General features: G+C 37.9%; 1 protein-coding gene across 1 annotated transcript in view; it reads left to right on the top strand.

The window, feature by feature from the left end:
• Positions 1–16584, top strand: part of LOC122556668 (CDGSH iron-sulfur domain-containing protein 1-like) — a 23063-nt gene extending 6479 nt beyond the window's left edge. The window contains exons 2-3 of the mRNA XM_043703676.1: positions 516–715; positions 14587–16584. Of these exons, the coding sequence (XP_043559611.1) occupies positions 516–715; positions 14587–14673 (287 nt within the window). The 3' untranslated portion in view covers positions 14674–16584. The remainder of the gene's footprint in view (positions 1–515; positions 716–14586) is intronic.
• Positions 16585–17372: the final 788 nt, after the last annotated feature.

Below are 17372 nucleotides of genomic sequence, written 5' to 3'. Positions count from 1 at the left end.
AATGGCTTCATCAATCAAGAGCCTGCTTATTTTTACTATCGCTCACAAATTGTCAGCATTCTGCACAATTTAAACTATTCTACTTTTGAGTATATAAAATGGTTGTTAGAAAAGAAACAAAAGTTTTGTCTTTTATTATAGATCAGTCTGTGGTCCAGGCACATCTTAAAGTTTAAACCGAAATTACCTCTCACATGCATTAAATATATGGTGATACAAAACCTTGATAAACCTGTTCCAAAATTACATTGTTTTACAAATGATTAGGTCTTCCAAACTTGAAAGTTTCCTTTCATAGGAATAGCCCGATTATATTACACAAAGTACAAAAGAATTGAATAGTGCCAGCTATTCTAGCATCCTGGTAAAAGAGAAAATAAATTTGAAATTGGTTAAATTACTAGAAAATTGAATTAAATTAATAGAAATCACATGCATAAAGGAATTGTTAGGTAATGGTCTAGATCATGTTAACTTCTGACTTAAGTTGTATTAATTTATTTTTCTAATTGTAGCTCACTGGATTATATTACCATTAACTGTTGGAGTAATGGTTGGTGGCTATTTTCTGTATCGAATGATTAGGAGTAAAATAGAAAGGAACAGCAGAGTGAACCGAGCAATCAGCAAAGATGTTGCCAAAGTGGTTCATAGTTTTGATATTGAAGATTTGGGTGCCAACACGGCCTTTTGCAGATGTTGGAGATCTTCAAAGGTTAGTGATTTTAGACATTTAAAGCACGATTCGTAATATGGGGAGCAGACATAAAACAGTAAAGTTACCTATGGTTTTAATCTTTAGCCAATGTTGGTAGTATGTTGTCTCAATTGAACTTGGATTCTTTTCTGGTTAAGAAATATACAACAAAGGTATTCCAATGTTGCACACTTCAGTCTACAGCCCTTTATCAGGTATGCAGTGTTACCAAGGTTATTGTGTAGATAAAGTTGGACTAGGATTCTTATGTAGTGGCATTTTCCCTATCTCTGAGCTAGGAGGCATGGATTCAAGTCCCATCTGCTCCAGAGGTGCATAATAACATCTCTGAACAGGTTGATTAGAGAACAGTTGTAGATAAAGATGGAAATTTCCCAACTCAGTGAGTGAAATAATACAAGTCATTTAGGCCTTAGAAGTTTTTAACTTTTTGATATCAACTTGTGCCAATATTTCTTATGTTAACATGGGTGATTTTAGGAGCTTGCATCTGGAGCATAATATTTTAAACCTCTTTGAAATGGCTACACTTCAACTACAGCTAGCTCATGTGTTATAAAGCACTTTGCCTGTTTGAAAGTCGTGAAAATGCTTTTGTGAGTGCAAGTTCTTTCCTTTCCATAAAGCCTATTATACCAATCTTTTATAATCTGAAACTAGGAAAAGGAGATTGGATGAGAAAAAAAAATCAACTCTCAATAATTCTTTCTTGTGTTGTTAACTTGAGGCTAATATTTAGTTTATTTTGTTTTTTTAATTCATCAAAATTTAGACAGAGCATTTTGTGTGTCTGCTGGTCTACACCATAATAACATTTTTTCTAATAGATAAATTACTAGTACTGTGTCACATTTTCACTTGTAGGGGGATCTTTATTCTTTAAAGCCTGTGTTTCACTTCACATGCAGAAAGCTCTGTGAAACACCCTGCCAGTAAATCATGAAACAAACTCCTACCTGCCTATCTCCTTTTCCACCTATCCACTCCACCCTCTCCTCCCTGACCTATCACCTTACTGCCTTTATTCCTGATGAAGGGCTTTTGCCCGAAACATCGATTTCACTGCTCCTTGGATACTGCCTGAACTGCTGTGCTCTTCCAGCACCACTAATCCAGAAAAACATGGTTCTGCTCAAATAACCACAATAGATTTGAGTGAATAGGATAGAATGACACCACTGGCAGGGCTGGTAGAGGTATTATGTGGGTGTGATATGCACATACAAATGAGACCATTTTGACTAGAGTCTCTGTGCAAATGTGCCCTTGTCAATGAGGAGTTCAGAGCTCTCCAGTCATAGCTGGTTTCTGCCCTAAGTTGTCTCAGTTTGGTCAGCAGACATTAAATGAAAACATCAATAGGAGCTTCAGTGTTCCCAGTACCAGATATTTTTCAAAGGACACAACTCGTATGATAAAATTCAGTAATGAAGTAATAATATTACAGTTTTTGTTAAAATTCAATGTTTACTTTCTCAAATAATTTAATACCTTCAAAGTTTTGGCTTGATCGCATTGACCAATGTAATGTTTGGCCTAATGTAATAACAAAATGTTTGAAATACCCTTGTATTAAGCAGTGTCCATTGAAAAGGGAATATTAACATATTTCTTTGGAAACGCAGCTTGATTTGAGTATTTCCAGCAATTTTGCTAATATTTCAAGTTTCTGGAATCCATGGCAGAGTCTTAATTTTTGTATTATTATCTTTTGCTTGATTTTTGCAAACTTTTATCATATTGCTAAAACTCTGCCTTTGAGCAGTTGTAATTTGTAATTAACTTGAATGTCTGCAAGCAGTCTGATCTTCTGCGTTTCTAATAAAGTTATCAGCAAAATACAACACAAGATTTGAACATATGGATGACCCAAAGATCAGGAAGCAAGGATTTTTTTATTCCATTGGCATCAGATCATTACAAACATTAAGGCTAAACAAGGACATTTTTATTTGGAACTAGGCATGCAAATTAAATTGAGTTGACGAATCCTTTGCTTCTTCCCATCAGCCCTCTTTTCTCAAAAGACCTTTTATCCAGAAAGGGCCCAGTCAACTGCTCGAACTGCCTTCTCCCCCTCGCCATCATCGTCTGCTGCTGGAGGTCACAGCTCAACTACTCAAGTTACCCTGCTCAGTGTCCTCCCTTACCAATGCTGCTTGTTACTGGAAGTTGTGTTATAAGATGATCTACTTTCAGTGCTGCATTTGTGACTACATAGTTTACTTTTAAATTGTTCATTATCTTGACTTCTTCAATGTGTGTGTTCTCTATTTCTAATTTTACATTTAAATCAATGATGTATGAAAGGCATCCAGTTATATCCGAATGATTGTTCCTGTCTGTGTACAGCCTCTTTCAAACCCTACATGTATAGGTTTTGTAAACTGCACCCCTTTCATACTTAAACAGATTAATCATTACATCATAATGTTTTAAGTTTCTTTAGGATGTTAAATCTTGTTTCTTTAATTCTTAAGTAGCTTCCTGTGCTTCTCACAAACTGAAGCAATTGCTGATGCCTCATATCTATGATGACTCGACACTTTCCTGTCCCAAGTTTGGATAAAACGATGGCAGTTGGCAAAAAAAACGATGATAGCTCAATAGGATGGCCAGAGGTCCCACCTCTGTTTCTAATGGCAGTAAATCTACAAAGGCAGAAAAGATTATGGAGACCAATCATATTGCTGCCTTTCAAATTTAAGCTGTTTGAGGTTGCGATAACTGGCACCAAATTAGTAATTTTCTAGGCGATGACTGAGAATCATGAGCCCTCAGTTGAATGGAGATGAGTCTGGCAGAATTATGTCAATAGGCAATGAAAGTATTTGTAAAATTTTGTATATTATTTGAACTGGCTGAAACATCTTATTTTATGTGCTGAAAAGCTGCCAAAGCTCATCATGCTGCAACTTTGGGCTGTGAAGATAATTGGTATACGCCGGGCTTTTGGACATTGTACCAAGCCTGCTTGGATGTCACTTGAGCAACATGCAGTGCACCTGAAGGTACTTGTTTCATCATGCACAGAAACTGTTGAAACATTGCAGCAGCAACATATGCAGTGAGAAAGGATTGCCTAGCATCAGTTATGCAGAACCACAGAGGAGAAGAGACTATACCCAGAGCACAAGATATATAAGAAAAATTGCAAGTAAGCATGTCAGAAAAACAGTGCTGAAGGCAACTGTGATGCTCCAGCTGGTTGCAAACAACTGTGCCCTTGTCAATGAAGAGTTCAGAGTTCTCCAGTCATAGCTGGTTCCTGCCACAAGTTGTCAAGGTAACTGGTCTTGAATTTTTTAACCTCTAAATAATTTCAAAGTTTAGCTGCGGATCTCAATGGCATTTCACAGTTGGGTGTATGCAATTGCATAACTATGGTTACAGATTGTCTTTATGTGAAAGTTAGAGTTTAAATAAAATTTCTCACTGGGGACTTCCATATTCTGAATGCAGCTGGATCTGCTGCAATTATCCGATTCCTACAAATAAGGGAGTATCATTGATCGTATCTATGTGATCATTAGGGCTCCTGGTGATAGCTCAAGCAATGACAATGGATAGGTATACCACTATACAGCTGGACCACAATTTTAAAACTGTTTTCATCTTTGTGCAAAATTTCCTGAAATCTGCCATTGATGCAAATATTCTCCACTCTTCCATTCCACATTTCACGGGACAACGACTATCCTCTGAGGTGATGCATTCTTTTCACTGTATCTCTGCCACAACTGCACTCCTAAGGCATTACAATAACAGCCATCTTGTGACAAGAATCTTCATCAAACAGAGTTTCCCTGTTCAAAGTGCACTTTTGTTACCTAAATCACTCAGATGAACCCTACAATACTCACCTGCAAGATTTTGTTGTATATCATGGTGTGCTATATGCTTCGCAATATGGTCCAGTAAAGACAAGTGACACTTAAACGGGTGGAGATAAGAGGTTGGAGTTAATCTCTGCAAGGGAAAGGATCAGCAAGATGTGGGAGAGAGTGGAGCTTGTTACACATTGTTAAAGCTTCCTCCCAACTTTAGATTCAAAAACTTTTTCCTCAACTACTGTTAACTAGCTATAAATTTAAAATAATTTTAGATCCGAATACAATTTAGACCAGGTGAAAGTTCGTCTAATTTTGCTTTACAGTCTTGAACAGGATATAGGAAATAGTTCTTTATCTAACACATAATATCTGAGTCACATCAGATCTCCAACTTCTTCTCTGGTGCTATTTTGAAAATGTTTTGTTTGAACTAGAAACATTAACTGTGTTAAACTAACCTCTCAGGTTGCAAATTCACTGCCCCTCATGATTATTGTGCTCAAATCAAGACTGATCACTGAAATTGATGGACTTGAATATCTTGAAAATTTACATAATTTTAATGGTGGATCTATGGTAAAGGGGATTATGATGGTGAAATCTGGGTCATTATAGCATGGGTGACTTATAGCATTAGGTATGGCATGTCATAATTTGTTGGGACAGGTACACTATCTCAGAGATCCTCACAAAAAAAAGGTGGACAACTCATTTATCATTTGTCCACTCCTCTTATTATCAACTACAAGAGCAAATTTACTCTGTTAACAATATTGTGATGCTTCAGAGTTCAGAATCAGTATTCAAATACATAGTATGTAATTGAGTTTGTTTTCTGACTTGCTTTAATAACTTAATTGAAATCTTAAACTTTAATCTAAATAGTGCTTCAGCAACTGGAAATTTTTTTAGGTTGCTTTGTGGTTTTATGTGTGGATTGCAATTGGTCATGAAATATGGCTAATGATAAAATGCTTTACAGGAGACAGCTGTATACATACGCATCCCTTTTAAACATCCATTTGTGCAGCTTTGTTATTTCATGAAAAGCCTATTGATCAACTACATCCGATCTAGGCATTCTGTCTGAACTGTGACCCATCCTTGTGCTTTCAGATCAGACAGGTTACATTGTAAAAATTAAAGAGTAATCAATTCTTCTGTGTCAGACTCCGTACCTTCAATGTGAATCAAATACTGGACACTACTCCATGCTATGGTTGCTATGGTGATTTCAAATGTGGTGTGAACTTTCCAATGAAGGATTGGGAAACACTGCTGTCTAACCCAGTCTTTGTACTAATAATGCTGAGGCTATTAGAATTTACAGTTAACAGAGTTAAAATTGGCAGCAACTTTTATCATAATATTTTGGACAGTGAGGCACACAATTCCAGCATTTCTTCCAGTGATAATCAGCTCTTTCGGAAGCAATGCTGTTGCAGTCTTTGCGAAGGAAATCTACATATAGATTCTGTGAACTTAAATTTATTACATTATCACATGAAAGACACTAAGACTGATGAGAGGCTCAAGTGTTGCTCAGTTATTTCTATCTCCGTGTTCAGTGCAGAAATCATAATTACTGCTGTACAATTTGTCTAACCTTGAAAATTAATGTGCAAGTATGGACTTGTTCCCTCAGAAAATTAGTGTTACAGATACTGTATAGTTGTGTGTTTGGTCTTATGTCTTTCACTTCACCTTGAACAGGTGTGTAATCCCAATCTTTATTTTGCTTCCTACACAATTATTTAAATTAATTTCCCAATTTTTTGTTTTAAATTCCTGCTTTTGCCACCTATACAGGTTTTTCAATTTCATTAGTTGGTTGAAAGGTTCTCCTGATGCTGCCCATCTCATAGACAGGTTTCTTGAAGAATGGGCGAGACTTAAACAGATGGTAAAAAACTGGAAATCCGTATTGGCAAGTTCGCTCAATGTGTGTCGGCAGCTGTGTGGTGTAAGGCATAATGCTGTTCCTTCACTGCTAACAGCAGTATCCAGGACAATCAATCACCAGTATTACTGAAAATTCTGCTTCATTGTTTTAATATTTCTCCTTCAGACTTGCCTTCCTTCTATAGTAATATTTTTCTATCTATTTCCTATTTGTAAGCCTAACCCTTAATAATCATGCACGAGGGAAAATCCAGCTGCTTTTGTCTTTAAAGCAAAGCTTGATATATAATTTCAGATTTACTTCAACCTTGTGTTCTTCAGTATTGGCAGCATCCTCCATTATCAACCTTACCCCCTTCAGCATTGTTTCAAAACAAAAATTGTTTTTTAAATTGTAATGGTAATGTTAGAAAGTATCTGTTAAGAGGGACCATTTCTTTTTATTTTTTTTCTGTGGTTTTATCTGTATTTAATCCTTCAATATTTTTATAAGCATTCTGTTTTTTCTGCCTTTTCATGCCTTTTAAGCTGGTGCTCAAAAACTATAAGTTAAAAACTGGAAAAAATACTGTGGATGCAATAAATCAGAAACAAAAACAGAAATTGCTGGAAAGGTTTAGCCGGTCTGGCAGCACCTGTGGAGAGAAGTAATAGTTAATGTTTCACATAGCGTGACCCTTCCTCAGAACCTAGTTCTAGTTCTGATGAATGGTCACTCCACCTGAAAAGGTAACTCTGATTTCTCTCCACAGATGCTGCCAGACCTGCTCAGCCTTTCCAGCAATTTCTGCTTTTGTTGCTCAAAAATATAAAATGTGTCTATTTGGTAAAGATATTAGTTTGGAGGACTAATTTATAAATTTTGTTCTTTTCCAATTAGTAAACTGATTACTGTAAGACTAGTTGACTGTCCATTGACCTGAAAATTAGATCATAATTTGATATGATCGACATTTTGTTCCCTGACCCCTTGAATGAGCAGCATAGGGATTATTATGACTTGAGGTATCTTGCCTCTGGAACTTGAAACAGTTTTAAGTAGTTTATTTGCTCACTATTTGTAAATGCTCGTTTACAATATAAATAGAAATATTACTTAATAGCGGGGACTAGCTGAGTTTTAAAAAGAAATCTTCATTTTAATGTTGGTTACAGCCTGAGACTGAATTATACAAAGCAAACTTGTGTACTATGTGATGTCTTTTTGATGGTGATTGTTTTTCTGTTAGTGAGATCCAACTACACCTGCCTTACCAGGCAGATATAGAGAGTACACATTTTCCTCAAAAGAAGGGTAGATGAAAGGTAGGAGAACCAAGGTATCATTCTTGGAGCATTCCTAATAATTGATTAAAACAGTTTGTGCAAGTCCGACACATTTAAATTGTGAAGCTGCAGAGGAAAAATCAAATAGTCTGGCAAAGTGAGAAAAAAATGTAGACAAAAAAAAAACAATTTCTATCCTTTATAAGTGCAAAATACTGAGGATGCTGGAGTTCTGAGTGTTGGAGAAACTTATCAGGTCTGGCAGCATCTGTGGAAAGAAGAAACCAAGTTCAGTTTGGCTCTTGGGAACGGAAGAGAAGTAGAAATGTGATTTTGTTTTGCTTTTGAAAAGGAGGGGTTTCAAGTGGGACAGAAGGAAAGGTCAAGATAATGTTAAAAAGCAAGAGAGATTAGAGATCAAAGATGTTATGGAGCAAAAGACAAAGGAAGTGATAATGGTTGTAGAGAAGAGACGAAGCAGAGTTTTAGACTAAGTATTTAGAGCAGACTATATGTCGGCTGGAACCCAAAGCAATAAATGAAACAAAGGCATGCACACCAGGAAAGAAAAAAATACCAAAGTGAAGGATAGAGTTCAGATTCTAAATTTTTTGAACTCAAATATTGAGTCCAGAAGGTTATATAATGTAGTGACTTAAGTGGAAATGAGTTGTTCCTGAAGCTTGCATTGGGATTTTCTAATACTACAGCAGGCCTGGGACAACAATGTGCGCATGAGGGCAAAATTGTGCACTTAAATGGCAAAGGACTGTATGGTTTGAGTTATGCTTACTGACTAAGTATTCTGCAAGCACTCACCAATCTACATTTGGTCTTGCTATTGTTTAGGAGACTACATTGTGAGCAATGAACACAGATGAGATTGAAGTAAGTACAACTCATTTGCTGCTTCACCTAAAAGAAATGTTTGGGCCATTGGATTGAAAAGAGGAGGTAGAAAGACAGCTATTCACCCCATTAAATTGCAAGGGAAGGTGCAATGGGAGGGGAATGAGTTGTTGATGATAATAGAGGAGAGACCAGAAAATGTTCCCATTTAGAATGCTGACAGAAAGTCAAGAGAAGGTGTATTTGGCATAGTGTTCAAAGTGGATGGTGTAACTAAGGATGATAATTAGAATGTAGAGGCTGGTGGTGTAGAAAATGAGAATGTAGGACTGGAACAAGAAATGCTCTACATAGTTACACTTTTTTTATTTGCAGGAAACATGAAGAGTAGAGGATAAATTGTTCAATGAGTGGACAAACTCAGCTATGCAAAGGAGGAGGGTGATGCACAGGGACTTCTCAGGCCCCCAGTCAAAGTAGGAGAACATGCTGTTGGGGGATTGAGGCGTAGAAGGATTAGACACCTGTAGTGAAGAGAAGGCAGTTAAGGCCAGGAAATTGGAAATAGTTGAAATGACGTGTTCAGAAGAATCACAAACATAAGTGGAAAGAGACTGGACAAGGAAGGAATAAATAGAGTCAAGATAAGAATAAATAAACTCAGCGAGGCAGAAGGCTGAAACAGTAGGTCTGCAGGGTAGTCCTGTTTGTGGACTTTGAGAAATAAGTAGAAGTGAGTTTGAGGTTCAATGAGGTCAGTTGCTATGGAGCAAAGATTTCAGGCCAGTCACAATTCTGGAAGCAATGGCTTAATGTTCAGTGGTGGAGTCATGGTCTGGAGGAGATAGGACACTTTGTATTGGATTTGGTATTTGGCCTCTCCCAAAGTAGAAATCTGTGATAATGACATCACACTTGTCAGCAAGTTTAATAACAAAATCAGGAGGAGACCTGAGAGAATAGAGTGCAATGAGCTCAGAAGGATAGAGGTTAGAGGAGTGGAGTGGAGAAATTAAGGTGGCCATGAACATGCCAACAGCTCTCGATGAAAAGATCAAAAATGGGTAAGAGGCCAGAGGAGTCCAGGTGAACAGACAGTATTAGAAATGAGTGAAAATGTTGGTTGAGCGGGACGAGGGCACAGGCTCCATGAAGTGGCCACAGAGTTCTTGTGATCAGATTAGACTCCCTACAGTATGGAAACAGGCCCTTCAGTCCAACAAGTCCACACCGATCCTCCGAAGAGTAATCCACACCGACCCATTTCTCTACCCAATCTTTACCACTGACTAATGCATCCAACACTACAGGCAATCTAGCATGGCCAATTCACCTGACCTGCACATCTTTGGATTGTAAAAAGAAGCCGGAGCACCCGGAGGAAACCCACGCAGAACTGGAAGAATGTGCAAACTCCACACAGACAGTTGCCCAAGGCGGGAATCATACCCGGGTCCCTGGCACTGTGAGGCAGCATTGCTAACCACTGAGCCACCATGTGAATGCAGCAAAAGAAGAATTTAATACCATGCTGCACCCAAAATTAATTGATCCGGGCCCATGAGGGGATAAAGCTGAGTAATTTGCTAAGCACAGATTGTTCAGCAGACAGCAGCTGAGAATATACAATGAAAAGTGATTAGAAGAAGAAATTGAATCAGAGAAAAGGGCAGGGGAGGAAGAATCCAGAGAAATGTTGGTCCTCATATATGGTTGGAACTTGTGTTCCTTAACACTTGAAGAGAGAGGAATGTGGTAATCTGTGAAAATTTGAAGAGTCAAGAAGTATCCCAAAAGTCACTATTTAAAGTAAAAATTAACAACTTTTAATTATTCACTGTCAGACTTTTAAAAAAATAGCTAACGACTATTTACAACTCCTTTCTCGAACCTATCTTTTATTTCCCCTTATACAGTACTGGTTCAATAAAACTCCCGATTAAGATTTAACAAAAAAACTCAAATTTCAAAATGAGCCAGCTGTTTAATCTTCTCTTTGTATCTCCCTCTGTCTTCTTGGGAATTATGTTTCACAGGTCGTTGATGGATAAAAATACATCTAATAAAGCTATTCTGCAGCCAGTCTGTATGTGTTGTTGGAATGGCAGTTCTCCCCTCAACTGTTCAATATTTTTTGGTTTTATACCCCAAAGCATCTGATCGTTTAATTGGTTTTAATATTGTCAAAATACCAAATTCAAACCTGATTGGAGTTTGGTATCTTGTGCCTAACTCAAACTGATTGGCCAAATTCAAATTAGTTTTTGTATCCAGGCAATTCAGCTAATTAGCCATTTGACCAAATGTTACATTTTAAGTTTTTCAGTACTCTGAGTGTGCTTCTCTAAGTCCTTCAACTCTCTTAAAGTTAGAGTACTCCTACATCTTCATAACAGTGAACCACGTGAAAAAGACAACACCTTGTCGTACAGAAGAGCATAACTTTTTCAAGTTTGACATTCATGAAAGAGAGGTGGCAATGAATTAAGAATTAAACAAAAGTAAAATTATTGCAGATGCTGGAGATCTGAAACAAAAACAAAGTTTTAGAGATCTTCAGGTCTGGCATCTGCATAGAGAGAAATAAAATTAGTGTTTTGAGCCCAATATGAGTCTTCATTGGAACTGAGGAGAAGTTGATAACAATATTTTTTTTCTGTTGGAAAAGGGGGAAGGAGCAATTGTAACAGAAGGGAGGTATCACGGCTATGATAAAAGAAGACACTATGGAGGGCTTGAGCAGTGAGGCATTATGCATAGAGCTAAGAAATAAGGATGCAGTTACATTGTTGGGGCTGTATTACAGGCCTCCCAACAGTGAGCGTGAGGTAGAAGAACAAATAGGTAAACAGATTATGGAAAGATGTAGAGGCAACAGAATGGTGGTGATGGGAGATTTTAATTTTCCCAACATTGACTAGGATACACTTAGTGTCAGAGGTCTGGATGGGGCAGAATTTGTAAGGAGCATCCAGGAAAGTTTTCTGGAGCAGTATGTCAATAGTCCGATGAGGGAATGGGTCATATTGGACCTGGTGTTGGGGAATGAGCCAGGCCAGGTAGTAGAAGCTGCAGTGGGGGATTTCTTTGAGAATAGTGACCACAATTCTATAAGTTTTTGAATATTTGTAGACAAAGATGAGAGTGGTCCTAAGGGAAGAGTACTAAACTGGGCCAAGTCCAATTATATCAAAATTTGACAGGAGCTGGGAAATGTGAATTGGGAGCAGCTATTAGAAGGAAAGTCCATGTTTGATATGTGGGAGGCTTTCAAAGATGGTGTAGGATAGGCATGTCCCTTTGAAAACAAGGGATAGAAAAGGCAAAATACGTGAACCATCGACGACAGGAGAAATAATGTGACTAGCCAAGAGGAAAAGAGGTACATAAGGCTCAGGCAGCTAAGAACAGAATGGGCCTTGGAGGAATATCAGTAGAATAGGACCAATCTTAAATGAGGAATCAAGCAGGCTAAAAGGGGTCATGAAATAACTATAGCGAGCAGAATTAAAGAGAATCCCAGGACCTTTTATTCTTATAAAAGAAGCAAGATGGTAACTAGAGAAATGGTTGGTCCACTAAAGGATAAGGAAGGAAGGGTGTGTGTCGAACCTGAGAAAATGGGTGAGATTCTCAATGATTGCTTTGCATCAGTGTTCACTGAGGAGAGGGATATGATGAATGTTGACATTAGAGATAGAAGTTTGTTTACTCTGGGTCACCTTGACAGAAGGAAGGAGGATGTGTTGGGTAGGCTAAAGGATATTAAGGTGGACAAGTCCCAGGACTGGATGGGATCTATCCCAGGTTGCTGAGGGAGGCAAGAGAGGAAATAGCTGGGGCCCTGACAAATAGCTTTGTAGCGTCCTTAAACACAGGTGAAGTGGCGGAGGACTGAAGAATTGCTCATGTTGTCCCCCTGTACAAGAAGGGTAGTAGAGATATTCCAGGTAACTACAGACCAGTGGAGTCTGACATCAGTGGTGGGAAAGTTACTGGAGAAGATACTGAGGGATAAAATCTATTTATATTTGGAAAAGAATTGGCTTATCAGTGATAGGCAACATGGTTTTATGCGGGGGAGATCGTGCCTTACCAACTTAATGGAGAACTTTGAGGAATTGACCAAGTTGATAGATGAAGGAAGGGCTGTAGATATCATATACATGGACTTTAGTAAGGCGTTTGATAAGGTTCTCCATGGTAAACTAATAGAGAAAGTGAAGCCATATGGTGTGCAGGGTGGATAAAAAACTGGTTGAGCAACAGGAGACAGAATAGTAGTTGAAGGGAGTTTCTCGAAATGGAGAAAGGTGACCAGTGGTGTTCCACTGGGATCAATGCTGGGGCCACTGTTGTTTGATATACATAAATGGTCTGGAAGAGGGCATTATTGGTATGATCAGCAAGTTTGCAGATGACACAAAGATTGGAGTAGCAGAATGCATAGGGGACTGTCAAAGAATGCAGGAGAATATAGATAGACTGGAGAGTGTGGTGGAGAAATGGCAGATGGAGTTCAATCCAGGCAAATGAGAGGTGCTGCATTTTGGGAAGTCTAATTCTAGAGTGAGCTATACTGTAAATGGAAGTGCCTTGGGAAAAGTTGAGCAGAGGAATCTGGGAGTTCATGTCCATTGTACCCTGAACGTGGCTGCACAGGTGGATAGAGTGGTCAAGAAAGCATATGGTATGCTTGCCTTCATTGGATGGGGTATTGAGTATAAGCTGACAGGGCATGTTAAAAACGTACAAGACTTTGGTTCAGCTGCATTTACAAGACTGTGTACAGTTCTGGTCGCCACATTACCAAAAGGATGTGGAAGCTTTGGAGAGGGTGCAGAACAGTAATTGTGAGGATGTTGCTTGGTATGGAAGGTGCTAGCTATGAAGAGAGGTTGAGTAGGTTAGGATTGTTTCCATTAGAAAGAAAGGAGATTGAGGGGGTACCTGATTGAGGTCTACAAAATCATGAAGGGTATAGACGATGGATAGAGGTAAGGTTTTTTCCAGGGTGAGGGGTTCAATAATGAGAGGTCATGTGTTCAAGGTGAGACGTGAAAAGTTTAAGGGGGATACACGCAGAAAGTACTTTACACAGGGTGGTAGGTGCCTGGAACGGGTTGCCAGCAGAAGTAGTAGAGGCAAGCATGGTAGATTCATTTAAGATACGTCTGGACAGATGCATGAGTAGATGTGGAGCAGAGGGATACCGATGCTTAGGAATTGGGGTTTAGACAGTGGATTTGAATCAGCTCAGGCTTGGAGGGCCGAAGGGCCTGTCCCTGAATTGTAAATTTTCTTTGTTCTATCAAGGAAAGGTTAGGAGACAGGCAGATCAAAGATTAAGTGGAACAAAAGGCAAAGGGAATGGTGATAGGTTTTGGAGAAGGGATAAAGTATAGATTCAGAGCAAATGGTGACAGCAGAGCTTTTGGTCAACTTCAAAAGTACAATCATGGTAAAAAGACAGTGGAACAAATAAATAAAAAATACAGCAAAATGGAGGACAGATCTAATGATCTGAAACTCCATGTTCAATTCAGAAGGATTTAAAGTTCCTTTGTGTAAAGGAAAATAGAAACGAGGTGCTGCTGCTCCAGCTTGAATTGGGCTTTATGAATACTGCAGCAGGAAAGTGTACAAGGTAGCATTTTGAAATGACAAGCAACCAGAAGCTCTGGGTCATGCTTGCAGAACTTTTCCACAAAGTGGTCACCTATTGTTTGTTTGGCCTCCCTCGTGTAGAGGAGGTTGCATTCCGAGCAGTGAATCTAGTAATTAGATTGACAGAAGTACAAATAAATCAGTGATTCCCTTGGAAAGTCTGTTTGGGGCATTCAACAGTGAGGAGGGAGGAAGTATGTTACATATCCTGGTTTTGTTGGTTTGCGACTTCCATATCTTCAGTAAATACTAAAATGAGCTAATGATATATTTTATAAATCTTGAATAGTCTTAACCTGGGGATGGTATACTTTTCAATTCTGAATAATGATCTCTGATTGTCTTTTGCAGTTCCCTTACTGTGATGGATCTCACGAGAAGCATAATTTAGAAACTAGAGATAACGTTGGACCTTTGATCATAACAAAACTCGCTTGAGTTACTGAATACTCTGGAATCATTTCTAGCCTTTGCATGCACATTGTAATTACAGTTCTCGTTTAAAAGGTTGAATTGATATATGGTGCTTTTTAAGTTACAAGTTCAGCATTTTCAAATCTCATTGCAAGGATGAATTAAGAAAAAAGGTAAAACATTTTGCAGAATGAACTACTTCTGAAATGTGGAGGCTATATGCAGCAAAGTGTTATGAATATAACTACTTCTGTGTCTATCACACAGGAGAAAGAAATGTTAAACTCATTTACAATCTTCTAATTATACTGTTTTATTCATTTCCAAACAAAAAAAGGGTTCCATGATCAGCACTGTTACATGGGTACTTAATAGGGGTTGTGTTCACTACAAAGTTCATAGTGCACAATTTTTTAATTTGATTTGATTAACATGAGCTTTAGTGTCTGCAAGGTAAAATATATTGAATCTTTTTTTTGGATAAATGTAGTAGCTAAAATTTTATTCTGGATTTAGTAGTTTGTCTTTGTTTGGATATTAAAGAAAATCAGGTTTTTTAATGCAAAAAGTATAGCTTTCTTTAATATCAGAATAGATACTGAGTAATAGTTGCAACTGAGGCAAAACACCACTTTTAAATAATGAAAATTTAAAGAAGTGCTGATACTGGAAATCTGAAGCAAAAACAGAAATTGCTGGGGAAACTCAGCAGGTCTGGCAGTACCTGTGGAGACCATGCAGAGTCAGCATTACAGGTCCAGTGACCGTTTTTCAGTTCTGAAGAAAAATCATTGGACCTAAAATGTTAACTCTGCTTTCTGTCCACAGATTCTGCCAGATTTCTCCAGCAATTTCTGCCTGTTAAATTATGGTCCCTTACCATAAATGTCAGCATTTCATTTGCCTTCCTAATCAGTTGCTGTACTTGCATACTAACCTTTTGTGATTTGATGTACTTAAATACCCAGAGCTATTTGTACCACAGTGTTCTGCAATTTCATCCTGTTCAAGCAACATTTTCTTTTAATTCTTCACGCTACCGGTGGACAAATTTTACATTTTTGTACATCATACCACATTTACAAATCTGTGCTGCAGTTATGCAAACTTTCTCCAGTTCAATAATGTACTAGTGCAAACACCTCATGGATACCAGTCTGAGTTGCTAGATCTGGCCTTGTTCTGCTTTGACATTGTAGCATGATTGAGGACCTCCTTATTATGAGGGTGAAATTTTGCTTTGAGGAGGACTGTATATTGGTCACTCCTCCCAATACCATCATTAAAGGAATGTGTACAATAGGTTGTTGGGACTGTAACTAGTTTACTTCCTTAATTTGGCTGCCTTACCACCTGATACAGGGTTATATAGTGATTGAGAATTCCTTAACTTGATTTGATCTGAAGCCGAGATTGCACAAAATCTAAGTTGCATAGTCCCCAAGTTTAGTTCAGTTTAACTACCCTGTTAATGTGACAGAACATACTTAAGAGTGAAGGCCATAAGGGATGCATGTAAGTTTAATATAAGTTATGATGATTTAAGGTAGATCATATGTTGAGTGCATCTTCACACCACCCAGATGAGAAAATCCATGCGTTGTTATCAAAGCTATTTTTTTCCCTATTTGAAGCAAAGACCAGGAAACAATAACATTAATATCTTCAGTGACTGGGATGTATAATGCTGAATTTTCTAATACTTTGTTGTTGTAATATTTTATTTGCAAATATGTTTTAAAAATAAAATTCTTTTGCCTGTTTTTGAACAATTGTTTCCAGATGTATCATCCATATTTATACAACATTAATGTATTGAATATCCTCTGTATTTTCTTTTGTAAATCTATCCAAACCACCATCCGTTTCTGTAAGTACATACAGTCAACTTGGTCTCTGTCTTTTGTCAGTAAAGTTACAAGTATTTGAATTCACTGTTCCCACTTTGGTGTGTTTTTTGCAGGATCTGTGCGGCTCTTCTCTTGAACTTAAGGTAGATGGGCAGGAGAACAAATGTGAAAATTAACTGCCCTGCTGTATACCTTCAGCTCTCTCTGGTTGAACTGAACTTCTGCAGTGCTTACACATTGTAATGACTCAAAAGCAAATGTGATTGGTATCAACTTTGGATTTTTAAAAATTGACTTGTGGAATCTTTTTTCCCCACAGCAGATAAATTTATGAGCACTAAAACCTTTGCAGTTCAATTGATCAAAGTATCACATTCTCTTGTGTTTGTTCTTTCAATTTAGAAAAGATAACTAATTGGTACCATTCAGGTCATCTTCTAATATTTTGATCTTGTGCACATTGAAAAAGACAACCTTCACAAGCTAGCCTTTGCAATGTCGGAAAACAAAGATTTACAATCCATTTACAGCCTTAATTTGCATCTGCCAGCCAATGAATCCTCAGTTTCTGCCTTAGTCAGCTTCCTAGTCAGCCACTCATATTCCTGTCAAATCTGATACTTTTTCCAATCAGCACCACCAGCTGCCATGGAGAAGAAAAACCTGCCTTTGAATGATACAGGTATATACAACCTTCTTCTATTAGAAAAGTGATTTAGGAACACTGGATTGTGACATTTCAGTGATTTTAGATAATTTTGCATTCAACCTTTTTCCAAAGTAATCTCTAGACATCTGCACTGTAGATTTGCAGTCATAATGTGAATTTACATATTTTTTCATTCATGGGATATGGGTGTCACAGCTGGGCCA

The sequence above is a fragment of the Chiloscyllium plagiosum genome, chromosome 14 (genome assembly GCF_004010195.1).
Source record: "Chiloscyllium plagiosum isolate BGI_BamShark_2017 chromosome 14, ASM401019v2, whole genome shotgun sequence".
NCBI lineage: Eukaryota > Metazoa > Chordata > Chondrichthyes > Orectolobiformes > Hemiscylliidae > Chiloscyllium > Chiloscyllium plagiosum.
Note: the sequence above shows the minus strand (reverse complement) of the source record. Positions and strands in the feature narration are given on the sequence as shown.